The sequence below is a fragment of the Tiliqua scincoides genome, chromosome 7 (assembly GCF_035046505.1).
Source record: "Tiliqua scincoides isolate rTilSci1 chromosome 7, rTilSci1.hap2, whole genome shotgun sequence".
NCBI lineage: Eukaryota > Metazoa > Chordata > Lepidosauria > Squamata > Scincidae > Tiliqua > Tiliqua scincoides.
In genome coordinates this window covers 7,531,697-7,558,237 of record NC_089827.1, presented here as the reverse complement: position 1 = coordinate 7,558,237, position 26,541 = coordinate 7,531,697, and the positions used below count along the sequence as shown (strand labels likewise).

General features: G+C 46.0%; 1 protein-coding gene across 1 annotated transcript in view; it reads left to right on the top strand.

The window, feature by feature from the left end:
* The first annotated feature begins 1,688 nt into the window (after window positions 1–1,688).
* Window positions 1,689–26,541, top strand: part of TUBGCP6 (tubulin gamma complex component 6) — a 30,631-nt gene continuing 5,778 nt past the window's right edge. The window contains exons 1-19 of the mRNA XM_066633346.1: window positions 1,689–1,748; window positions 2,958–3,788; window positions 5,402–5,565; window positions 6,217–6,424; window positions 7,618–7,791; window positions 8,594–8,715; window positions 10,337–10,412; window positions 10,992–11,101; window positions 11,474–11,565; window positions 16,936–17,075; window positions 17,819–17,968; window positions 18,926–19,007; window positions 19,107–19,195; window positions 19,385–19,500; window positions 21,320–21,458; window positions 21,566–21,682; window positions 23,127–24,405; window positions 25,024–25,076; window positions 25,748–25,940. Of these exons, the coding sequence (XP_066489443.1) occupies window positions 3,042–3,788; window positions 5,402–5,565; window positions 6,217–6,424; window positions 7,618–7,791; window positions 8,594–8,715; window positions 10,337–10,412; window positions 10,992–11,101; window positions 11,474–11,565; window positions 16,936–17,075; window positions 17,819–17,968; window positions 18,926–19,007; window positions 19,107–19,195; window positions 19,385–19,500; window positions 21,320–21,458; window positions 21,566–21,682; window positions 23,127–24,405; window positions 25,024–25,076; window positions 25,748–25,940 (4,051 nt within the window). The 5' untranslated portion in view covers window positions 1,689–1,748; window positions 2,958–3,041. The remainder of the gene's footprint in view (window positions 1,749–2,957; window positions 3,789–5,401; window positions 5,566–6,216; window positions 6,425–7,617; window positions 7,792–8,593; window positions 8,716–10,336; window positions 10,413–10,991; window positions 11,102–11,473; window positions 11,566–16,935; window positions 17,076–17,818; window positions 17,969–18,925; window positions 19,008–19,106; window positions 19,196–19,384; window positions 19,501–21,319; window positions 21,459–21,565; window positions 21,683–23,126; window positions 24,406–25,023; window positions 25,077–25,747; window positions 25,941–26,541) is intronic.

Below are 26,541 nucleotides of genomic sequence, written 5' to 3'. Positions count from 1 at the left end.
GTGCAGAGAAACAAACTGCGTTGAGATATCTCTATTCTATCAAAAGCTATAGCCAGAAAGTCCAGTGACGGCCTGCGGAAGGGGGTGGGACGAGGATCTGGCACTTAAGCTAGATCCTAACCCTCAGCCCAGGCAGCCTTAAGTGCTGCTCAGATTTATGCTCAGTAATTTATAAGTAAAGGTGGCTCAGATTTATGCCAGTAATTGTGCTTGTGCAAATCCAAGTAGCCCCACAAAGCTGGCTGGGGTGTTACTTGATGTGAGGGGACAGAAGCACCCAATCTGTAGTGGGTAAGTGTGGCCATCCTTGAGAATATATATATTATAATTTATTTAACAGATTGTCATATTTATGCAGACACACTTGTCGAGTATTGCAAGTGGGTGTGTGTGTTGCAAGACTTCATATGTATTGCAAGTGTGTGGCAGTGTGTTAAATAAATAAACAAATGCACACACTTGATAGTGTATTATCAAAGCATACAAAATGTATATGTAATTATATGTATGCATATTTAGCAAGCATATGCATGTGTTTGTGTGTACATAAACCTGGACACAGAGAGACACACGAACCCAGGCACAGGCACACAGAGAAAAACCCAGATACACACAGGCACACATGTACACAGACACACAGGGGCACACACAAACCCAGACAGACACACAAAAGCCCAGATGCACAAACCCAGACAGACACACACACAGGCAGGCACGCGCGCGCGCACACAGATGGGCACAGCACACACAGGGACACACAAACCCAGGAAGACACACATACAGGGGCACAGACACAAACCCACAGGGCCACACAAACCCACAGGGACACACAAACACACAGGGACACACACGGGTACAGACACACACAAACCCAGATGCAGGCACAGCACACACAGGGACACACACACAGGGGCACAGATACAGACACAGGGACACACAAACACACAGGGACACACAAACCCAGACAGGGGCACAGACACACACACAAACCCAGACGCAGGCACAGCACACACAGGGACACACAAACCCAGGCAGACACACACACGGGCACAGACACAAACACAAGGCCACACAAACCCACAGGGACACACAAACCCAGGCAGACACACATACAGGGGCACAGACACAAACGCAGGGCCATACAAACCCACAGGGACACACAAACCCAGATGGGGCACAGACACACACACAAACCCAGATGCAGGCACAGCACACACAGGGACACACACACGGGCACAGATACAGACACAGGGACACACAAACACACAGGGACACACAAACCCAGACAGGGGCACAGACACACACACAAACCCAGACGCAGACACAGGCACAGCACACACAGGGACACACAAACCCAGGCAGACACACACACGGGCACAGACACAAACACAAGGCCACACAAACCCACAGACACGCACAGGGACACACACACACACAAACCCAGACAGACACACAGGGGCACAGACACACACACAAACCCAGACACAGGCAGAGGCAGACACACACACTGAACACTGCAGGCGTCTCGGCCTGCGCGAGGTCCGAGGAGAGAAGGGCGCGGGCAGCCGGACGCGTGTCCTGCACTCACACGAGCGCCGCCCCGACACGCGTCCTCCCCCCCCCCGCCGGCTCGCGCGCTCAGCCCGGCCCGCCCTCTCGCGTCGCTGTGCGGTGACGTCGCGAGGCGGCGACTGAGGCCCCCGCAGCCGGCGGAGAGCCGCGGAGCGCGCCGCGGTGGAGGGAAGGCGGTGAGGGGCGCTGGGCTGGGGGTCTGCTGGCGCTCTGCACGCGCTCAGAGGCACGCTCGCAGGGGCCAGGCTGCAGCCTGCCTTGCAGAGCGAGCCCTGAGCACCGTCTTCGGGGGCTGCGCCTGTCTCTCCCACTGGGAGGCGGGGCTGGCGCTCTGCACATGCTCAGAGGCGTGCTCGCAGGGCCCAGGGTCTGTCAGCAGGCTGCGTTGTGAGGTGTCACGCTCAAGCCCAGGGTTGGATCCTGCCATTGGGAAACTAACAGAGCTACCTAGAGGAGGACTTGCTTTTTTGCTTGCTTTCTCTCACACTGTGAGGCAGGGCAGGCGCTCTGTGCGTGCTCAGAGGCACGCTCACAGGGACCAGGGTTGATCCTGCCTTCGGAAAACAAACTACCTAGAAGAGGGCTGGGTCTCAGGAAAACCTGAGCTGTGTGCTTCCTTTCTCTCACAGTGTGAGACAGGGCAGGTGCTCTGCACGTGCTCAGAGGCACCCTCGCATGGGCCGCGCTTGGATCTCGCCCTTGGGAAACAGGCAAGCAGAAACTGCATGGAAGAGGGCTTGCTCTGAGGAAAGCCTGGGGTGTGTGCATGTGTGCATGCTTGCTTGCTTTCACACAGTGAGGCAGGGCAGTGAGGCAGTGAGTTCTGTGCATGCTCAGAGGCACACTCTCTGGTTCCAGTAATCTTGCTATTGGGAAACAGACAAATCTTCCTAGGAGAGGACTCTGCCTGAGAAGACCCTCCGGTGTTTGCCTGCTTGCTTTCTCTCACGCAGTGAGGCAGGGCAGGCGTTCTGCGCATGCTCAGAGGCACAATCCCAGGTTCCAGGATTGAATCTTGCAGTTGAAAACAAGTCCTCATAGTATGCCCTGAGACTAATCAGCATTGTCTGGGGAGGGGGGGGGGAAGAGAGCAGTGATGAGACTCATGAAGATGCCCTGTCCTGCCTTATTGTGCTGAACTGTGGTCCTCTAGTCACCATTTCTTGGAGAAAGACGCTCCCCCAGTGCTTCCCAAACGTTTTAGGATCGGGAGCCACCTTAAAGCCATATACGCAACAGGGATCAGATGTGTACACCTGTGGGCTGGGCAGAAATGGGCTTTAAAAAGTTTCACTACCAGCTGCTGAAGCTTCTATGGCTATAATGGCAGTTGGGGCGGCACTCCCAGGGAAGCGGTTCTTAATTACTTTTATTCTGTCTTCCAGGCATGGTAATGGAACCCTACGTAATGCATAGTGCTTGATGCAGCCTGACTTGCTTCCAGAGGACACCTAGTAGCTGATGCTGCCATGGAGAGTATAACGAAGCTCTTTGGTGACCTGTGCGAGGCGCACCTTGCAGGCGTGTCCAAGAAAGTCCGTTTGGGCCGGGAGAAGATCTGCAAGAAGAGGTCCAAGAAAAGTCTCAAAAGGATTGCATATAACACTTTGTTTGCTAACCTCTTCCAGGATGAGGCCCAGAAGGCGCTGTCCAGCGTCCCCAGACTTCCAGTGAAGAACAAAATGCTCATGCTGTCTTTCAATTTGCGAGTTGCCGGGATGGGCCCAGAAGCGGACAGGTTGGAGGACCTCATTGACCGTTTGGAGGCGGCGACTTGTTTACCGTTTACGGAAATTAATTCTGTCCTGGACCTTCTGGTACAGCTTGCGGGAACCGGACCCCCTCAGTGTTCGCCCCCCAAAAGAGATTACTTTATGAACAACAAATACGTGGGGAGAAATGTTAAATACCAGGGTTACGATTATTACGATGTGAGTGTGTTTGAAATGGACATCCAGAACCTGATTGCGCACGAGGAGTATCGATGCAATGATATGATTCAAAAGACGCTGCAGGTCATGGAGGCGGCCCCTGGCACGGGCCTTCCGACTATGGAACTGTTTTCTCAGAGCTGTCCCATGGGCGACAGGTTTGAGAGAGAGACTCGCGTCTCGCTCTTTGGGGCTCTCATCCACAGTCGTACTTATGACATGGACATCAAGCTGGACCTGCCCCCTGTGCCTGACAGTGCAGATTTGTCTGGACTTGCAATTAAGGTATGGATCTTCTATGTATATCTAAATTGCATATAGCGCAGTCAAGAGCTATTCAAACTGGGGCCCCAGCCTGACAGCCATGGCCTCTGCCCCCTTAAGGGGCAGGGGGGAGGCAGCGATGTGATCCCCCAGGATCGCGTCGCTAAGGAGGGCTGCAGGGACTGAGATGCACTCACCAGGTAAGTAAGGCCTATGGTACCTCTATGGTACCTCTATGGTAAGGCCACACCTGGAGTATTGTGTCCAGTTCTGGTCGCCGCATCTCAAAAAAGACATAGTGGAAATGGAAAAGGTGCAAAAGAGAGCGACTAAGATGATTACGGGGCTGGGGCACCTTCCTTATGAGGAAAGGCTACGGCGTTTGGGCCTCTTCAGCCTAGAAAAGAGACGCTTGAGGGGGGACATGATTGAGACATACAAAATTATGCAGGGGATGGACAGAGTGGATAGGGAGATGCTCTTTACACTCTCACATAATACCAGAACCAGGGGACATCCACTAAAATTGAGTGTTGGGCGGGTTAGGACAGACAAAAGAAAATATTTCTTTACTCAGCGTGTGGTCGGTCTGTGGAACTCCTTGCCACAGGATGTGGTGCTGGCGTCTAGCCTAGACGCCTTTAAAAGGGGATTGGACGAGTTTCTGGAGGAAAAATCCATTATGGGGTACAAGCCACGATGTGTATGCGCAACCTTCTGATTTTAGGAATGGGTTAAGTCAGAATGCCAGATGTAGGGGAGAGCACCAGGATGAGGTCTCTTGTTATCTGGTGTGCTCCCTGGGGCATTTGGTGGGCCGCTGTGAGATACAGGAAGCTGGACTAGATGGGCCTATGGCCTGATCCAGTGGGGCTGTTCTTATGTTCTGATGTTCACCAGTCCCTGCAGCAACCTTCCTGGGGTGCGGTGAGCCCTGTGCAAGTGTCCGCAGGGCTCCGCAGCCTTCTAAACATGAAAGGGGAAGGGTTCACTTTTGGAACGTTGGGGAGCCCTGCAGATGCTTGCGAAGGGCTCCCCGCACCCCAGGAAGGTTGCTGCAGGGACTGGTGAGTACATCCCAGTTCTTGCAGCTCCCCTTAGCAATGCAATCCTGGGGATCGCATCACTGCCTTCCTCCCACCCCCACTGCCCTCCCCCCCTTCCCTGCAGGGACTTCTGCAATCCTCAAACTCCCTGAGAGTTTGAAAACCGCAGGTGTAGTCCTTTGTTAAAACACTTTAGTATACTAAGGCTGCAATCCTATTCACAATTACCTGGCAGTAAGCCCCATTAGATAATGGGTCTTACTTCTGAGTAGACATGCATAGGATTTGGCTCTAATTTGTATTTATTTGTGCCAAAGTACTATTTGTATTTATATGGAGTACGTGTGTCTTTGTTTGGTTGGCAACCTTCAGTCTCGAAAGACTCTGGTATCGCGCTCTGAAAGGTGGTTCTGGAACAGCGTCTAGTGTGGCTGAAAAGGCCGATTCGGGAGTGACAATCCCTTCCACACTGGGAGCAAGTGCAGTCTGTCCCTGGTCTGTCTCCCTGGCTATGGGCCTTCCTTCTTTGCCTCTTAGCCTCCGACTGTTGGCCAAGTGTCTCTTCAAACACTTTATCTTTGTTTATAGGTTCCTCAAAGTATAGATCCTTCAGAAGATGAGGGATTCCAGTCAGCGTCCAATCTAACCCCTGATTCTCAGTCAGAACCAAGTGTGACACCAGATATTGACCTTTGGGAAGCAGCTCTTACTTATGGACCTAGTAAGCGAAGATGCTGGGAGTGGATTGGATGGTGCGTGTCTAAGCTTCACCGTTTGTGGTTGCCATTGTGATCCAAGGGGTTTTGGCAGGAAGCTTTCTTGATCAGTACATTACCTGCTCAGGATCTGTTATTGGATTCAAAATTCGGAGCTCAGTTTCCAAAGTGATTTCTGAGATATAAATTTAAAAGCCGTGTAATTTTCAATAAAATTAGGCCTTAGGAATGGCAGCAAAAAACAGAATGGAGCCAAGAGCCCACACTTGTTCCTAAACTCATCAGCCTGCCCATCCTTGCTTCTACAGGTGTTCCCCTGTATCTGTGGATCTGGTAACAACTGATATGGATATGGGGAGGATACCTGTACTTTGGATAGTTAGTAGGTAGTTCTCCTCCCTGTAGTGTGCAGACTGGTTGCCTGCATGTCACATTCTTCAGTTAGACAAGAGTGCTCCTCTATTAAGCAAGAAACAGCCATGCTGCAACTGGTACTAAAGAAAAATGAAGGTGTGGGCACAGGGGGCTGATATTTATGTAGCGTTCTCCCATTTCTGCAATTTCCGGGGGGGGGGGCCTAAATGGAACACCCTGAGGGAAACATTCCCCATGACTCAGTAGGCCTATATTTAGAACCTGTGGTGTTTTACAACTTGATGATAACTAGTGTCGTTTTTCTTGACATAGTCCACCTGGGAGAAAAGAAGAGCCGTACCTTTCTGAAGCAGGCCGAGAAGCCTTTGACAAATTTTGCAGACTTCGAGAAGGGGAATTGCAGCTGTTCAGCAGCAAATTGCAGCTTCCACCTCATGTCCTAGTAAAAGAACCAGAACTTGTCAAGGATGTTCTAAATGTCCTCATTGGCGTGGTATCTACATCCTTCTCATTTAATCAGGTACCTAGACACCTCTTTGATAACTGTGCCCTAAGATTTACAAGGCCTGGGTGTGTGCACTTGTTTGTTATAATGCTTGAAGACATTGTACAAGAAGAGTAGCATATGCATCTCTTGCCCATGTAGATGTACAATGTAGATGATACTGAAATCCGCAAATATGGAGGGTTCCTTACCTACAGATTTCAGTATCCACGTATTCCAAGCCCACGGCTGCCCTTGAAGGACTTCCGAATGCAACCAGAAATCACTTCTGGTTCATGCTGGTGACTTCCAGTCATAGTCTGAGGTGGTCAGAGGCCTTCCAGCTGCAGATTCATTATCTGTGGAATTCAGTATCTGCAGAGGGTCCTGGAAAGGATTCCCCTTTCCAGCATTGTTCCCCCACAGATATGGAGGGCCCACAGTACATTCTTCAAAAGATGTATGTACCTGAGTTTTACCAACCATGCCAAACAAGAATTTTGTTTTAAAAACAGTGAGGAATATAACTAGCATAGTCTGGGAAAAGTGTGTGTAAATCACTGGTAAGTAGTTCTTTTCCAAAAAGATTCAGAGAACTAATTTGAACTTATTTAGTGTTTTAAATTGATTTTAAAGCATTTTTTCATAATACAATCCTCCTTCACTGTGGGAAATATCTCAATTTAGCTACAAAAGTACTTAAACATGAAAGTACCAAACTGAGGGTGCAATCCAAATGGCGTACTAGGCCTGCGCAAGTCCCTTCAGAAATTCCTCGTACCAGCCTCCAAGTGTCGCAAAAGTACCATAAGGCACTTTTGTACCACCTCAGGAGTCGGGAGGCTGAATCCAGCCCCTCTGCACCAGAAGACAGATGAGTTTGTGCCAGCCAAGTCAGGCCAGTGTGGGGGTCTGGGGAGGGTGGAATGAGGGTGTTCTGGGGCAAAGGGGAGGACAGGCACTTAGGCTGGATCCTAACCCCTCTGTTGGGCAGCCCAGCCTAACACCAGGCCACTGAGATCTGCACCATCTCTTTAGGTTGCACATTCAAGTGGTCCTATTTGAAACCTACAACGATATCTACATTGCTACTAAGTTACTACTTAGTGGATTTTTGGCAAAATAGCCTTACAATTGTGGTGGTGAGGACGAGCTGCATATTTATTTTGTAAGCATTTTACACACTGTACATTTCAATTGATGACTTCTGCCTTTTCCCAACTCTGTAGGCAGCTCAGATGTTTGTGGTCAAGCAGGGGATCTATGTGTCTGGCACTTCACCTGAAAGCATGAATGCTCTCCTGTCAGAAGTGGCTGTGTACGGAACGTATTACACACGACTGAGTCGATTCTCTGTCGAACCTGTCTTGAACTCTTCGTACAATAAAGGACTTGTGTTTCAGGTAACATCCATGTAACATCCATTTCTTGTGCTATTATCACTCATGTGTATGAATGAACTATTTACATTCTTGTCTTTATCTGTGTGTATTTGTGTGCTTATGAGCACATTTTTAAAATGTATCTTCTTATATCAACTTTATCTGGGCATTCCCCGGTATCTGTAGGGGATGCATTCTCACTCCTCTGCAGATAACTGAAAGATAGGGGAAGTCCTATCTTTTAACCCCCCCATACCACTACCTTCATTTTTTTACAGTTTCGCCAAGCAAGAATGTCTCTTGCATGCTATAAGCATGCAAGCTTATCGAAGCAGGCAGCCTGAATGCTGCAGAAGGCTAAGCAAACATTAACAGGAATCAAGAAGCTTCCTACTTCCTATTAATGTTTAGCAGACTCTGACCAGGGAGGCGGGAGGAATGGATTTTTGTTTATGGTCAGATGGTATTCACAATAGGCTGAGTGGATGTCTGCCCATTGGGTGTGAATTGGGCTTGCACAGTTTGTGATCCTCTAACACCTTAGGGTGCTGTGGCACACTCACGTGGTACCGCGGGATGTCCCTCCTACCTGTTCCTCAGGGCAAGAAATCTCACAAGATCTAAGTTGGCAGTGCCTGTATCTCATGAGATTCAGGTGCTACCTTCTTGGATCTTGTAAGATTTTGTGAGATCCAGGATGGTAGCACCTGGCTGAGGAGGCTGCAGGGGTGTGGTGACCCAGTTAAGCTTGGGAAACACTGGATAAGTATACAAAAATAGTATTTGCTTCTCTCTCCCCTTGTATTTTTTTTCCTCTCATCAGGCATACACCAGTGGGCTGAGGAAGTACCTACAGTACTATCGAGCATGCGTGTTGTCAACTCCACCCACTTTAACTCTTTTAGCTATCAGCTTTCTCTTCAGAAAACTGGGACGCCAGTTAAGGTACTATTAGTTAATAGAAAGTCTTGAAATTGTACCTAATTTCTGAAAAATACTGAGAAGTCAAGGTCTTCCTCATTGACCCCTTCCTCCCTCCCCCCAAAATTTGTAGTTTAGTCCTATTGGCTAAAGCAAAGCTAAAAGGTTAGTTGCCAGTGCAGTACCACCATTGCTTAATTTCAGGATGAGTTTGTCACATATCCACTGCTGCTTCCATAGCCTGGATTCATGAAACATTCTTCAGTTCCTCTTCCAAACCATTTTGTTGCTTTGATGGGGAAAACAGCATTTTGTTTGTTGCTGTTCTGTTGAAATGGTATGTCCTTAGATGAAATGTACTTTAAAGGGATTGTTTGCACATATTTTCTAAGAAGAAAATTAAGCGTTGATACTTTCTTAGCCTAGGACAGGGATGGCCATTTCCTGTTTTCTTGGAGTCCATCCTATCATCTAGACCAGGGGTTGGCAACCTGTGGCTCATGGGCTGGATCCAGCCTGCTAGCCAAAGCCGTCCAGCCCATGTGGAGCTCGGCTTGCGAGGTGAAGCCTCCCATCTGTGTTGCCACACACCAGACAGGGAATGGCAGAGCTGTCCACCAGGGCTCATGGGGTTCACGTGTGTGCATGGCACAGGGACTTCGCTAGCCTGAGCAGGTGGCTGCACTGTTCTCTCCAGCAGTCATCAAACTAGGCAGGAGGCTTCGCTTCTCAATCCGAGTTCCATGCAGCTGCTTCTGAGTGCTTGACAACCTGGATGTTCGGTGGTGGCCTGATGATGTCACTGCTGAACATCCAGCCCCTTTAAACAAAAAGTTTGCTGATCCCTGGTCTAGACCCTGATCCAGTAGCTGGAAGCATATTTTACTGGACAAACAGACCCTCTCCTCTCTAGTAAAGGTCCAGGATAGTTCTGACCACCTGGTAGTCACTTTCCAATTGTGAAGCACATACACATTTTTATTACGTAATTTTTTTTCCACATTTCTATACCACCCTTCTTCCAGCGAGCTCAGGGTGGTGGAACTCAGGGTGGGCCACTGTGAGATACAGGAGGCTGGACTAGATGGGCCTTTGGCGTGATCCAGCGGGGCTCTTCTTATGTGAACATGGTTCCTCCCCTCCTTTGTCCTCACAACAATCCTGTGAGGTAGGTGAGACTGAGGGATAGCCCAAGGTTACCCAGGAAGCTTCATGGCTGAGCACGAATTTGAACCTGGATCTTCTAGGTCTCAGTCCAGCTCCAGAACCACTACAGCACCCTGTTCTCCCAGTTCACATAGGAATAGCATGTCCCACAAATATTCACACATGCAGGTTACATACATAACCAACAAGACAGATTTCAAGTGAAAGACTGGTGGGGAATCTCTCAATTTCTTACAGTTTTAAAGTATCTTTCCATATCTTGAAATTGTAGCTAGGTGTTAAGAGGCAGCCTATATTTGGATCTCGGATACTTGGTACAAACAGGCAACAGGTTGCTATTGCAATGTACCCTGTTTCTGAACATCCCAGAGGCATTTGGCTTTTCTCTTTAGGAGGTAAATGCTGGGCCAGGTGGACACTTGGCTGCATTCTTACATTCAAAGATACCGTTAAAATGTTACCTGCTGTTCTCGTTTAGATATTTAGCTGAACTGTGCGGCATAGGAGTGACTGCACTGGGAACTGGTGGAGGTGCTGGTGCTTCATTTCCAACAGTGAGTGTGATTTTTGCCTCCTTTTCGAAACTGCAGTAGACCCTTGATATCTGGAGGGGCATATCAGGTGTTCCAGGACACCCCACGGACACCAAATTCTGTGGATAATGAAATCTGGACTGGCGGGGTATGCCGGCAAGTGCCTTCAAGTCACATCCAGGCGGTTTTCTGAGGCACAGGGAAGTCACACATGAAAAACCAAAGTGCCTTTCAGAAGAGTCCAGGAGGCCCTCCAGCTATGGGGTCAGCATCTGCATATATTCAGATACGCAGATGCTATGCCCACAGATAAGGAGGTCTCTACTATACCAGGAATAAATATGTGTGCATCTTTTTATGCATAGAAACAGTATGAAAAGGTTGGGTATGATTGGCTCTGTCAGAAGGCTGTGTCATTGGCTCGGAAACGGCTTTCGGTTTGGTGTGCTTTCCCATCTAATGAAGTGACTTCCAAAATTCACTGACAGATATTTCCCTTCTTTATAAGTGTAGCCATACCAATTGAGTCTCAAAAAAGTGTTGGTAATGCTTTTAGCTCTTCCTTGCAAACAGTAGCTTGCGTTCTTTTGCACATTTCAGGGAGTGAAACTTCTTTCCTACCTGTACCAAGAGGCTCTTAACAATTGCAGCAATGAACATTACCCCGTTCTTCTGTCACTCCTGAAAACAAGTTGTGAACCATACACAAGGTGGGTGGTACAGTTTTTAATTCCTGCATTGCAAGGGTGCTGTAATGGAGGTGATCTCATGGGGTTCCTTTAGTTGGCATTTATGTGAATTCCTTCCCCAAACCCAAAAGGAGCTGATCTTTCAGAGCAGAAGCAAGCCTGTTCTAGTGTAAATTAAATATAGGTGCCCCCTCCCCATATCTGCCCAGCAGCTGTGTTTTGAACTAACAGCAGTTTCCAGGCAGTCTTCAAATGTAGCAGCATGTGCATTGCAGTAATCTATTCTGGTGCTTACAGAGCCTGGGTAAACACGGCCAAGCTCTTTTTGAACAGAAGTTAGAAAGGGAATCCCAGAAGACCTTTTCCTGATGTGTTCAATGTTCTGCTTTTCAGGTTTATCCATGATTGGGTGTATAGTGGTGTATTCAGAGATGTCTATGGTGAATTTATGATTCAGGTGAATGAGGATTATCTTGGCTATAGAGGTATGCTATAAATTAAGTCACCATCTCTTGAATTCCCTGTCATGTGGTTTCATCAATGGCTTTTTCTGTGTATTGTGAAAACTGTAGTCCAACATGCGTTTACTCCATTACAAGCCATGGTCAAAAGCTGTCAGTGATACTTCCTATCCTTGCATAATTGAAGGAGATAGAATGTTGCTGTGGGGGAAATAGCCCTACTCCTTTCCAGAGCTTTGATGGGGAATAATAATAATAATAATAAATAACTAGGTATTTATATACCGCCTTTCTGGTCATCGGAAATAAGCATTGGAGCGAATAAGCAGCCCATCCTGGGGCATTCCGTGTACAAATGCTTTTATGCGAATGCCCGAAGTCTACGGGCAAAGGTGGGAGAACTGGAATGTCTGGTGACAAGGGAAAACATTGACATAGTGGGCATAACGGAAACCTGGTGGAATGCGGAGAATCAGTGGGATACTGCAATCCCGGGCTATAAACTCTACAGGAGGGACAGGGAAGGGCATGTTGGAGGTGGAGTGGCCGTTTATGTTAAGGAAGGGATAGAATCCAGCAAAGTAGAGATTGAAGGTGGGTCCGACTCCACCGTAGAATCTCTGTGGGTTAAATTACCAGGCTTGTGCAGCGATGTAATACTGGGGGCGTGCTATCGTCCTCCAGACCAGAAATCGGATGGGGACCTTGAAATGAGGAAACAGATCAGGGAGGTGACAAGGAGGGACAGGGTTGTAATCATGGGGGACTTCAATTATCCTCATATTGACTGGGTCAATTTGTGTTCTGGTCTCGATAAGGAGGCCGGATTTCTTGACGTGCTAAATGACTGTGGCTTAGAGCAGCTAGTCACGGAGCCCACCAGAGGACAGGTGACTCTGGATTTAATATTGTGCGGTACACAGGACCTGGTTAGAGATGTAAATGTTACTGAGCCATTGGGGAACAGTGATCATGCTGCGATCCATTTTGACATGCATGTTGGGGGAAGAATACCAGGCAAATCTCTAACAAAAACCCTTGACTTCCGACGGGCGGAATTCCCTCAAATGAGGAGGCTGGTTAGAAGGAGGTTGAAAAGGAGGGTAAAAAGAGTCCAGTCTCTCCAGAGTGCATGGAGGCTGCTTAAAACAACAGTAATAGAGGCCCAGCAGAGGTGTATACCGCAAAGAAAGAAGGGTTCCACTAAATCCAGGAGGGTGCCCGCATGGCTAACCAGCCAAGTTAGAGAGGCTGTGAAGGGCAAGGAAGCTTCCTTCCGTAAATGGAAGTCTTGCCCTAATGAGGAGAATAAAAAGGAACATAAACTTTGGCAAAAGAAATGTAAGAAGGTGATACGGGAGGCCAAGCGAGACTATGAGGAACACATGGCCAGCAACATTAAGGGGAATAATAAAAGCTTCTTCAAATATGTTAGAAGCAGGAAACCCGCCTGAGAAGCGGTTGGCCCTCTGGATGGTGAAGGAGGGAAATGGGAGATAAAAGGAGACTTAGAGATGGCAGAGAATTTAAATGAGTTCTTTGCATCTGTCTTCACCGCAGAAGACCTCGGGCAGATACCGCTGCCCAAACGGCCCCTCCTAACCGAGGAGTTAAGTCAGATAGAGGTTAAAAGAGAAGATGTTTCAGACCTCATTGATAAATTAAAGATCAATAAGTCACCGGACCCTGATGGCATCCACCCAAGAGTTATTAAGGAATTGAAGAATGAAGTTGCAGATCTCTTGACTAAGGTATGCAACTTGTCCCTCAAAACGGCCACGGTGCCAGAAGATTGGAGGATAGCAAATGTCATGCCTATCTTTAAAAAGGGAAAGAGGGGGGACCCGGGAAACTATAGGCCGGTCAGCCTAACATCCATACCGGGTAAGATGGTGGAATGCCTCATCAAAGATAGGATCTCAAAACACATAGACGAATAGGCCTTGCTGAGGGAGAGTCAGCATGGCTTCTGTAAGGGTAAGTCTTGCCTCATGAACCTTATAGAATTCTTTGAAAAGGTCAACAGGCATGTGGATGTGGGAGAACCCGTGGACATTATATATCTGGACTTTCAGAAGGCGTTCAACAAGGTCCCTCACCAAAGGCTATTGAAAAAACTCCACAGTCAGGGAATTAGAGGACAGGTCCTCTCATGGATTGAGAACTGGTTGGAGGCCAGGAAGCAGAGAGTGGGTGTCAATGGGCAATTTTCACAATGGAGAGAGGTGAGAAGCGGTGTGCCCCAAGGATCTGTCCTGGGACCGGTGCTTTTCAACCTCTTCATAAATGACCTGGAGACAGGGTTGAGCAGTGAGGTGGCTAAGTTTGCAGACAACACCAAACTTTTCCGAGTGGTGAAGACCAGAAGTGATTGTGAGGAGCTCCAGAAAGATCTCTCCAGACTGGCAGAATGGGCAGCAAAATGGCAGATGCGCTTCAATGTCAGTAAGTGTAAAGTCATGCACATTGGGGCAAAAAATCAAAACTTTAGATATAGGCTGATGGGTTCTGAGCTGTCTGTGACAGATCAGGAGAGAGATCTTGGGGTGGTGGTGGACAGGTCAATGAAAGTGTCGACCCAATGTGTGGTGGCAGTGAAGAAGGCCAATTCTATGCTTGGGATCATTAGGAAGGGTATTGAGAACAAAACGGCTAATATAATAATAATAATAATAATAATAATAATAATAATAATAATAATAATATACAGTATTTATATACCGCCTTTCTTGGTCTTTATTCAAGACTTTATTCAAGGCGGTTTACATAGGCAGGCTTATTAAATCCACGCAGGGATTTTTACAAATTGAAAGAAGGTTCTTTCTTTCAAGAACCACTACATTCAAGGTGTTACACTCCGATCTGGTTTAACATTCTGGCCTCCACCCTCCCACGCTCCGAGCAGATGGAACAGCTCAGCTGCAGCTTGCCAGCTGCTTCAAGGTCGCACGGTGCCGGTGGCCTCGAACTGGCGACCTTGTGGATGTTAATCTTCAGGCAAATGGAGGCTCTACCCTCTAGACCAGACCTCCTGCCCCTTTGTATAATGCCGTTGTACAAACCGATGGTAAGGCCACACCTGGAGTATTGTGTCCAGTTCTGGTCGCCACATCTCAAAAAATACATATTGGAAATGGAAAAGGTGCAAAAGAGAGCGACTAAGATGATTACGGGGCTGGGGCACTTTCCTTATGAGGAAAGGCTACGCGTTTGGGCCTCTTCAGCCTAGAAAAGAGACGCTTGAGGGGGGACATGATTGAGACATACAAAATTATGCAGGGGATGGACAGAGTGGATAGGGAGATGCTCTTTACAGTCTCACATAATACCAGAACCAGGGGACATCTGCTAAAATTGAGTGTTGGACGGGTTAGGACAGACAAAAGAAAATATTTCTTTACTCAGCGTGTGGTCAGTATGTGGAACTCCTTGCCACAGGATGTGGTGCTGGCGTCTAGCCTAGATGCCTTTAAAAGGGGATTGGACAAGTTTCTGGAGGAAAAATCCATTACGGGGTACAAGCCATGATGTGTATGCGCAACCTCCTGATTTTAGAAATGGGTTATGTCAGAATGCCAGATGCACGGGAGGGCACCAGGATGCAGGTCTCTTGTTATCTGGTGTGCTCCTTGGGGCATTTGGTGTGCCGCTGTGAGATACAGGAAGCTGGACTAGATGGGCCTATGGCCTGATCCAGTGGGGCTGTTCTTATGTTCTTATCGGATTACTCCTCTGACTTTATTCAAGGCGGTTTACATAGGCAGGCGTTTCTAAATCCTTCAAGGGGATTTTTAGAATCATAGAGGTTCTCTCTTTCAAGAACCAACCACATTTCAGAATGGATCTTCCTGGTTTGGTCTCACTTCTGGCCACCAGTTCTCCCATGCAGGCTGACAAGCAGCTCCATCTCTCACACGGAGGGCAGCCAAGATGCTTCTTGCTCACACCAAGAGCAGGTGGAATCACTCAGCTGGGCTTGTCAGCTGCTTCAAGGTCTCGCCATTCTCAGCCGTTCAAGGAGCTGCCGGTGTCTTCGAACTGGCAACCTTCTGATGTTATCTTCGGGCTAACGGAGGCTCTATCCTCTAGACAAGACCTCCTGCCTAGTGTTGGAGGAATATGAGCACCCTAGTGCTAGCTTCATATCTCCAGGGCTGCAGTCCTAAACATGCATACTATGGAGTAAGCCCCATGAACAAAATGGAACCTGCTTCTTAGTTCACATGTATAGGGTCATGCTGTAAGAGTACAGCCAGCAGGGAAGTACACAAGTTAAAGAAATGTTCCTTAAATTCAGGGAAAGGTATATAGCAGGATCTGGATATAGCAGGGGTGGCCAAACTTGCTTAAGATGTTTGAGAGCTTCAAGAAAAATGCTTGAGAGCCACAATATTTAAGAAGCACTTAAACTCTTAAATGTATTCACTCGCCAAATGCATGTTTTAATCCAGCGGACTCTCGGTTTATATCCGGTAAATAACGCAGGCCTCCAAAATTAAGGGTAAGAAAATTTTTTCTCAAACTTTATGGTGGTTTGATATGAATTTGGGGTGCCAATTCCAAAAATGGCATCCGTTTTGCCCGATCACGTCTAGTTTTGGAGATATAGTATAGCCTCATTAGTGAATGGTTCAAGCAGCTTCCTCATGAGGAAGCCATGGTGTAGGCTTCCTCATGAGGAAGCTGCTTGAACCATTCACTAAAGAGGCTATGCTGTGTCTCCAAAACGAGATGTGATAGGGCAAAATGCATGCCATTTTTGGAATCGGCACCCCAAATATACCCAGGAATTGGTGTAACGTTTAAGGAAGCAAAATGTGTTGGCCTGTGTAATTGTAAAGCTTGCAAATTTTTTAATTTACCTTTTAAATTAATTGTGATGCAAAGAGGAGCTCAGCTGACATATTTCTGCAAGCCACCCATTATATGTCAGTGAACCTCATGCGGCTCCTGGAACATAGCCTTGCTGTTCTTGTACCTTTGCGGGGTCTGATAGTGGATGGATTACTTCAAAATTTTCTCAGTGGGCATGTCATTGTTTGCTGCGGATTCATTTATTATTTTGGGATGGGGGAATGATAATGTTAATAGTGCATCCACTATACAATTTGCACCGGAAACAAACACCTCTAGTCTTATCCCATGGCCATCATATTAACTTTGGGTACACTGTCTGAATGAAGTAGCACATTTTTCCAGGTGCAAAATAGCAAGCATAATTGGTACTGGGACATAAATATTCTCCCAACAGAAGTGCAGCTTCAGGGGTAAGACATCTGGGCTGTGCACAAGAAACAGATTGCAGTTGCACATCCTCTATATTAAGAACTGATTGTATGGAAAGACCCTAAATGTGTTGTACATTCTGATCTTTTCCACTTTTTGAATCTCTAGATAAACATTACTGGACGCATGGATACATACTGATTTCCAAAGAAGTAGAAGACTGTGTTCCTGTGTTCTTAAAGCACATTGCTAATGAAGTCTACATTTGTGGAAAAACCATAAACTTATTAAAGTTGTGTTGTCCCAGGGTAAGTACTTATTCTTGGAAATTGTCGATTTGGCATTGCTTGCAACTGCTTTGGAAGCTTTCCTTTTAACTGGAGAAGCAATGCTTCCCTTGCAATCTCTGGGATCAGTTGGGAGCAACTGCTCTCTTGTGCTGTCCATGCTCTAGTTCCATTCAGTGGGAACACGGAGAGAGCTGCAGCTTTCCAAATTTCAAGCCTCCGAAGGTATTGCAAAACCTTTCTACTTTGGTTTATGAGGGCTGGAATTAGGCAAATACTGAGCTATGCAAAATAACAGCATGAGCGTGCTGTGTAATGGGACCTTTGGTTGATCGTGGGTTAGGCTTGAAGCCTAAATTAATGATGTCACTTCTGGCCATGACATCACTTCCAGGTGAATGACATCACTTCTGGTGGGTCCCGACAAATTGTCATTCTAAGAATTGGGTCCTGGTGCTGAAAAGTTTGAGAACTACTGAGCTGCATGTTTCACAATGATACATTCTGAAAGAGAGAATTTTAAGGAAAGTATTTCTTGTGGAGCTGCTTGAAAGAGAACTTTTCTGAGAAGTTTCTTTTTTTCAAAGAGAAAAGTGTCTGAAATAATTTTTTCTCAGTCAGAAGCCAAATGATGTAATGAGCTTTAGAAACAAACTAGGCAACTGTATGGAAGATAACATACAGCAAAGCCCTGTGTTCTCGCATGGAGGCTAAAAGCGTGAACATGTGTGTTCTTTTTCAAGTACTTTGTTCTTATATTGCAGCACTACATCTGTTGGTCAGATATCCCAGTTCCTCGGATTTCTGTCATTTTCTCTCTTGAGGAGTTAAGAGAGATTGAGCGAGACTGTGCAGTATATGTGGGCAGAATGGAAAGAATTGCACATTATAGTACTATCAGCAAGGAAGAGAAGGTACCTTGCCTTATAGAGTAATTAATGTTGCATTGGTAAATGTCATTGCCCTGACGGGCCTCTTCCTGGGTATAGCACATTGGAAAGAGTGATTTCTTCCTGGTGTATCCCACATAATTGCTTTCTAATTGTTTTAATTTATAATATTTTTTTAAAAAATGTTGTTGATTCATTTTGTAGTTTTGATGTTCTGCTGGATATATAGGGACATTTTGTATGACTCATGAATTAGATGGTCTTGCTGTACAGAGCAACGGGAAGTCCAATCCTATCCAATACAGACGCAGTGAGGCTGCATGTCCCATGCTGTATCCAGTGCTGGGACTGAGCAGGCTGAAGGTCCCCTTGGGATAAAGAAACATTTGTTTCTTTACTCCATGTCAGGCCCCAGCCTGCCCAGTGGGGCAACTTGGATCTGTGCCAGCAAAATTGCTGGCTGAAGTCTGGGAAGCCCTGTGTTGTGGGGGGGGAATAGGATATGGTGGAATCCAGAGCTGGATCCTTCCCTCTCCCCCCATCCTGTTACACCCCCTCTATACCCACCCCCTGGTTTGCTCAGAGCAGCTCCTACCTACTCTGTTCCACACTAGCAGAACTGAGCAGGCCTTCCCATCTGTGCTTCTACTGGAGCCTTCTAAATAGGAGATGTTCTGAGGCGCAGGCATTGCTGGTTTTGTGTCCAAGCATGACAGTATATTATATTTCTGTAGTTGCTCTGTTTCAGCCTAATATGTTATTCGTTGGTGCAGGAAATCTGGGATTCAGAATATTAAAACCCAAGCAGTGCAACACTAAGCCTTCAAATTATATTGCTGTGGCTGCTCCATTAAGACCACCATTTATTATGAGGCTGTTTCTTAATTGTTTCACTCCCCCTTTGATTTGAAGAACAAACTGCATACTTCTTGTAGCGTAATGTCTGAGAAGCCCAGTAAATCATGTGAAATTGCCTCCTAGGACTTGCGCATGGAAATTGAAAAGCAAGAATTAATTGTTCATGCTCGAGAAACAGCTAGCAAAGCTCTCAAAGCCATTACTGGTAAGTTTCAGCTGCCTTTACAATCTAGTTGGGCTTTCTTTAGTGCTTCGTGCATTTTTTTCTTTTGTAATGCTTATAGCTTATTAAATTTGTCTTCAGATCGACAAATATCAGACAAAATGGCATTGGATGCAAAGAAACGCCAGCAATTGCAGAAACTGAAAGAACAGTTTGCAAAAGATCTAGAGGTATTGCTTTCATTGAAATGAAATTTGTATTTTCTGTTCATAATTTTTAGAAAGATGAAGTTGAGGACATTTACAGGAAACTTGGGCAAATAGTCAATAGCATACAGTTTAGGAGCTTGTAACAAAAATACACAGCAACACACACAGTGTTGGAAATGGGTTTCTAAAGCTTTCTACATGTTTATGTAGCGCCGACGTGCTCTGAAACAGGAAGAGATTGATGATGATTTTAGTTATGCTCGGGAACTCAGAGAGAGGGAGAGAAGACTGAAGGCTTTGGAAGAAGACATGGAGAGAAAAGCAAGGTGAGGAAGGCACAGCACCACAAATGAATACTGTCTGCTGAAAATGGCATATTCAAGATTTTGTATGTCTAGTGGGCCCTTCTTATCGATGGCTCCAGAACACCCCCTCCCCCAATTTGTGGATGTTCAAATTCAGACAGTTTGTGTATTACACAAATTGTGTAAAACCTTTGGAAACTTCCTAAACTTGCATAAATGGGGGAGGGCGCAAGGTAAACAAAGCTACAGCAGCCTAAGAAAAAAATTTTTTTAATTCATTTTCAAGTGTACTTGATTAACCCATTTCTGCCCAGTTCACGGGTGTACACATTTGGTCCCTGTTGTGTATATGCAACATTGGGCAGAAACGGCTTAAATCCATGGTTAAATCCTGACCCCTTTCCCAGGCCTGATTCACCTTCACGGAACAACTCAGACTTGTGCCAGTGACTGAGCTGATCCAGTCCCAAGTTGACCTATGGCAGCTGCTGGGGTTTACCCTGGGGCAAGGGAACTAATGTTCCCTTACCCCAAGGAGGCTTTCCTGGTTAGGCTAGGCATCAGTGTATCAACTTGCCCTCATCCCATAAGCATACTCTTACCTGGTTTTTCACAGGCAAGCCGAGCCCTGATCATCAGAAAGTTGAGTGGCACTACTATAGTTTGTTGGGTGCGTGAAAGTCTGAGTTCCCTGTTGTTTCCTATAGAGTTTAAAGCACTCATTGTGCATTCTACTTTTTATACCAAATTGGAGGTGTTTTACGATACTTTCTATTAAAAGAGTACTACACAGTGCACTTATAGTTATTGCCTATTTTTCTAGCCAACAACCCTGTATGGTGGGTTTGTCTGAGAGAGTGGCTTACTCAGGTCTAGCCACGGGCCTCTGTGATTGAGCAAGTGTCTGATTCCTCTTCAAACTCAACGTTAATGACTTCATTGCATGAAATCTCAGTTACAACTGTGAACCTTTCAATCCAGGCGTTCACCATTGCTTAATTGGGCATAAGAAATATGATCCAGGCACTCTTTTGAATCCTTTAATCTAGGCACTCGCCATCACTTAATTGGGCATAAGAAATATGATCCAAAGCTCTGCGGAGCCTTGCTTCACAAAAAGAGGCTTCTACACAACTGTGTGCGCGCACGCGCGCACCCTTCAGACAGTTCTGTGCAACAGAGTTGCTCAAATAAAATGTGAGTGATGTATCTGAGTTCAGGTGTGCTGCTGCACCAAGGGAAGGAATTGTCAAGATACATCTGTAGATGTACAGTGGGCCTTCGGTATCCATGGGGGATCCATTCCAGGATCCCTCACAGGTACCAAATTCTGCAGATAATCCACGGGGGAGGGGACAGCACCGGCAAACCAGACGTGCCTTCCATGCGCATCCAGGAGGTCCTCGGAGGTTCTCCAGCTTTGGGCTCTGCGTCCACAGCTATTCAAATCCATGAATGCCAAGCCTGCAGATAAGGAGGGCCCACTGTCTAGCCATTGGTATGGTAACAGCTTAAAGATATTTTTCTAAAGTGGCAGCATTAATCTTGTACTAATGGCTGACTGCACAGAACAGTGTGTGTGTTTGTCACCTGAAGGCAAAAAAACCACAAAGCCTTCTTTTCACTTGCTGAAATTAGGCTACGGTAAGATAAAGGCTTCTTGGAAGATTATGCATTTTGGCAGCACTAATTGCTCAGAGTGTTCATCAGCTCACTGCCTCTGTGTTAGTGAGCGACCGTTTCAGCTTTGACAGGAAACAGTCTGAGAAATTGAAATCCTAATTACAGTTTATCCAAGCAAGTTTATAAAATGACAGAGCGAAGTTATTCTTTCCTTTAGGCAGGAGTTAATTGACCATTACAGCAAACTGTCTGAAGATGCAGCTCGTAGAGAAAAAAGAGCCTTATGGAAAATTCAGAGGCACAAATTAGAAACGGCCCGTCTCAGTTTTCTGTTGGAAGATCAAAAACGTATTGAGGTAACTTAATTACTTCTTTTAATTAAAAAAAAGCAAAAAGGGAAAGTCTTGTTGACAGTGTTCCTTAGGTAATGTTAAAGCTGTAGTATTTTCTGCTTGATGTTTAGGACATGCTTGAGAAACTTCCTGGTGGAACATACAGGAAGAAAGTGGACATCCTTCCAGAATATCAGGGCCAACAGCCTTCTACTGCCATTGCACCTGTCAGAGATTCTAATCCACAGGTTGGTGTTGCTTCTCATAGAAATTACCTGATGTAATAAACGATATACAGGTGCAGCCTTGGTACCTGCAAATCCATCCGTGGATTTAACTCACTGTGGATGCCAGCGGATGCCAGGGTCACCATTTAAATCCCTTTAAAATGCAAAAAGCATGCCCAAATCACATTTCTTACTTTCACACAGTCAGACCATGCAGTTTCTAACCCCCTCAGGGCTAAAAATAGCTCAAAAGACTCACTTCCGGGTTGTGCGGCGGTTCCTTGCACCTCCCACCTTCAAACTAGAATGCATCGTGATGCTTTTTCATTTTAAAGGTATTAAAATGGTGATTCTGGTATCTGCAGATTTCAGTATTCATGGTGGGTTCTGTTCCACGGATACCAAGGTCGAATTGTACTGTATAGTTCTGTGTCTATAATAGACACAAGGTGACACTTGGTTAGACTAGCTACTTAAGAACATAAGAACAGCCCTACTGGATCAGGCCATAGGCCCATCTAGTCCAGCTTCCTGTATCTCACAGCGGCCCACCAAGTGCCCCAGGGAGCACACCAGATAACATGAAACCTGCATCCTGGTGCCCTCCCTTAATTGCATAACTCCATGCATAGGTGGCCTGTTTCTCTGCTTCTAAACTCAGTGTTTGCAGAGCTGCCTTTTAAATTGCATGGGTAGCAGGTCCACCTGTATGTACCCATGTTCTTCCCTGGAGTATGTGAGAGCTATGCCAAGATGAGCGTTCTTCTTTCACAGTGCAGGTTGACTTGGTATGCAGACAAGTACCAACTGTGTTTCCATTGTAAGTGAATCAGTTCTTAGAGCATTTGGAGAACTCTCAGTAGAGACAATATTCTATGCCATTAAAATCTTAGTATAGCAGGATAGACATGCCTGTGTTAAGTATTAAAAGCTTTGTATCCCACTTTTGGACAGAAAACATTTACAAAGCTGTTGACGTAGCAAGATAAATTAAATGACGTTTCCTCATCCCAGAGGGCTTGCAGGCTAAAAAAGATTCAGAGACACCAGCAAGAAGTATCTGGGAAAAGGTACTGTGCTGGGGTGAATTACTTTCCCCCTCCAAAATGTAAGAGAACTGGTGCTGGTAGAATAGCTCTCAAGCTATTCGTGCATTATGCTGTAACCTGTACAGAATGCCTGTACCCAAGTACAGCTGTTGATCTGTTTCTGTGCACCCAGGTTTGTTTTTACAGATCGATAATCCTAGTGCATTGTATGCAGATTGCAGGAATAGTTAATCGAATGTGTTAATCACATACCCGTGTACAGACTAACCATGATTGTATGCAGCTCTACTTGGGTACAGTTAAACGTGTGAACAGCTGTTGACAGTCTGTGAATGCCACAATTGGGCACAAAGATACCCCATGTGTATAAATGAACTGTGCATCTGTTTTAGTAATTATTTTTATTTACGTTTCAGATTACTTCTGTAGCACCTGTTACTGTAAATACAGGTACAGAACTGGGTCAGGCAAGTGAGTCTGTGAATGACAAATTAAGAGAGCCTGCATCATCGATAAATACGCCGTCTCACATTTGTTCGGAGTCTCAAGAAGCAGCGGCTGCATCCCAGGTACTCTGTATGGAACAAGCCGTGGGGCTGTCGGAGTGCTCACCTGAACTTGGTCTGGAGTTTGAAGATTTTTTACCAAAACCAAATCAGGAAGAAACCGTTGTGGTTCCCAGTGTGGACGGGACAAGCTTGTTGGATGAAGCTTTGCAAAATATCAACTCGGATCTTTCCTTGACTGATCAGACAGGTGAAAATCATCCTCTGCCAAAAGATGCTGGAGAAAGGGAAGCCAGCGCCGAGGTTCACCTTCCTAGTGACTATGACTTTAATACTGTCCTCAGGCCTTTGGTCTCATCCAGCCATACCAGAATGGAAGAAAATGGTTTGGATGTTGAGGGCAGGAGACCTCGTTGGAACGTTCATGGTCATGCATCTGATGCAAATATTAAAATAGGGGAATACACACCTTGTGGTGAACTTTCCCAGCCACTTTCAAATCCTCATGGCCATTCCTCAGATGCACACATTAAAATTGGAGAGTACACTTCCGAGGTAGAACCTAGCCGACCTCGTTGGAATATCCACGGGCACGTCTCCATGGCTCATATTCAGGTTGGAGAGTACACTTCGGAGGTGGAGCCGTCAAGGCCCAGGTGGAACATTCATGGGCATGCTTCTGATGCCAACATCAAGATTGGTGATTACGTGTCAGATGTTGAGCCAGCTAGACCTCGGTGGAATGTACATGGCCACACATCAGATGCCAGCATCAGGATTGGGGAAAACATATCTGAAGTTGCATCTTCTCGACCTCGGTGGAATATTCATGGGCATGTCTCCCAGTCACATTTTAAAATTGGAGAACTGGTTTCAGATGCCAGAGCTTCAAAGCCCCGGTGGTGCCCCTTTGGCCATGCGTCACAATCAAGTATTCAGATCGGGGAGTGGACCCCTTCTGCAGAAACTGACCTGATACCACATCAGAAGGCTGTTTCTGGCCCTGCCTCTAGCTCAACAATTCAGACACTTCTGTACAGTGAGGAATTCTGTACAACTAAAGAGAGTAATAAGGAGCAACAAGATTGCACGGGAAAGGTCTTACCACAGTCAAGACCACCTGGTAGTGCATTGGCCAACAACCTGGATGAAGAGCAAGAAAGAGACTTGGGAGAGGATGTAGAGGACGGTGAGTGCCAGTTAATTATATTTATTTGGCAGACATTGGCCGTAATATTGTACAATCGATAGAAATGTGTTTAGTCAGAAGGATGAACCAGCTGAGTCTCATTGCCTGCAGGAATTGAGCTGGCTTACATCCATGTACCTAGCAACTAGCTGCATGGGTTTGGTTGAATGAAAATTGCATTATGTGGACACAGTGGAAATTAATTAATTGTCTGGTTTAGGTATTGCTTCCCTTGTGATGAATAGGATTTAAACCTATTGCGATGCCTGTGTACAGCTAAATGGGAGGCAGTATAGCCTGTGAGAACTGATTCTTCTATTCTGAAACAGAAGTTAATGCCTGCTGCTGTGGTTTTAGTATTATAGTTGGACCCCAGCAGGTCTGGCATCCATAGATTTGACTTACTGCGGCTACTGGGGTCTGACGGTACTGCAGTGGCACACATGGAAATCACACAGACAAAGGTGGGCTCCCAAATCACTGTATTTTTGAAGCATATGATTAAAAAAAAATCCTATATGCTTTGGAATAATAAATACCCATTGGATAGAAGCAGTTAATGTAGGGTATTTTGCAATTTTTTTCTCATTATTCTTTGTCTTTGAATAATTATAACAGGCAGAACTGACGATGCAAAAGATCTTCTGCCGCATTCTCCTCCAGTTGTACAGGTGAGGAAAGAATGACTTTTTCAGGTCTGAATTATTCATTCAGTGTTTAGTATATGCATCAATGTATCTTCCGGTATTGCCCAAATAATGTCCCTGAAATGTCTGTACAACACTGCATTGTGCAATTTTCCATTATCACAATGGTTGTCATACCATTTCTTGGTGGTGTATAAATGCTTTTATGAGTGTAGTGGACCCTCAGTATCCATAGGGATCTGTTCCACCCCCACACACCCCCACTGATATTCATGGCACCATACGTGGCACCGCAGTTATGTGCCTTGTGGTTGTGGTTGTGCCTTGGGGCTGTGTATAGCCTCCTTACCTCATCAGAAGCCTCTCAGATGTGACTGGAAGGCAGTGCAAACCAGAAGTGCCTTCTTGTCACATCTGAGAGGGCTTATGAGACCCTCTAGCTGTGGGTTTGGCATCAGCAGATATTCAAATCCTTGGATACAGAGCCTTTGGATAAAGAGGGCCCACTGTGTCCTACTACGCATTTGTAAACATTCCAGTACTTTGTAAACAATTTGTAAACATTCTAGTACTTAAAAAATTTCATTGTTCACCCAAGTTCTTTGTTCAAGTGAAATGATGTAGACAATTTTTGAAATAGTGTGAATTTTTTAATGATGGGGGCAAACGAATACCCAGGCATTCTGTTTCATCAGGTAGAGGAACCAGAACAATCAACAGAACTGGTCCCTGTAACTCAGCTGACTTCTGTCTCTGAAACCAATGCATCTGAGAGCCAAGGAGGAGGACCCACCACAATTGCTAAGTGGAGAAAAGAGGAAGATTATCTGCAATCCTTATCTCACCAGTATTGTCTTGAAAAGTACCAGGACAGCTATGATTTGATGTGTGAGTACCGAAATGAACTGCATTTAGAAATTGTAACCGCTTGACATGTTGTTACCCCTCATGGGGAATAATGATTACTCTGTGTGTGTTTGTAGAATAATGTAGACCAGTTTAGGATTTAATGACAGTGGGCCCTCCTTTTCTGCAGAGGACCTCCCAGACATAACTGGAAGGGACTTCTGGTTGTCTGTCTCTCCCCCCCCCCACCCAGAATTCAGTATAGGGGATCCATTCCAGGGCCCCTCACAGATACCGAGGGCCAACTGTATTTTCCACAATAACTTTGGAGCACTAATGGAAAGCATTCTAGAGGTCACATAGAAGGTCACATGGAAGTCAGTTCAATGAGCAACTCCTGAATAACTGGGGTTAATATTTACATGACCTAGCCACATAGGCAGGAACCAATCATGTGGCCCTTTCCGTAGAATAATCACCCCTGCTTCCCCTGGGGTACCAGCTTCATGGTCAGGTTCTGCTCAGCAGACCCCCAGTCGCATGACTGGGTCATTTAAACAGTAGCCAGTGAGAGAGCCAAGATGGTGTAGTGTTTGGAAGTTGATTTCGATCTGGAAGATCCAGGTTCAACTCCCTGCTCAGC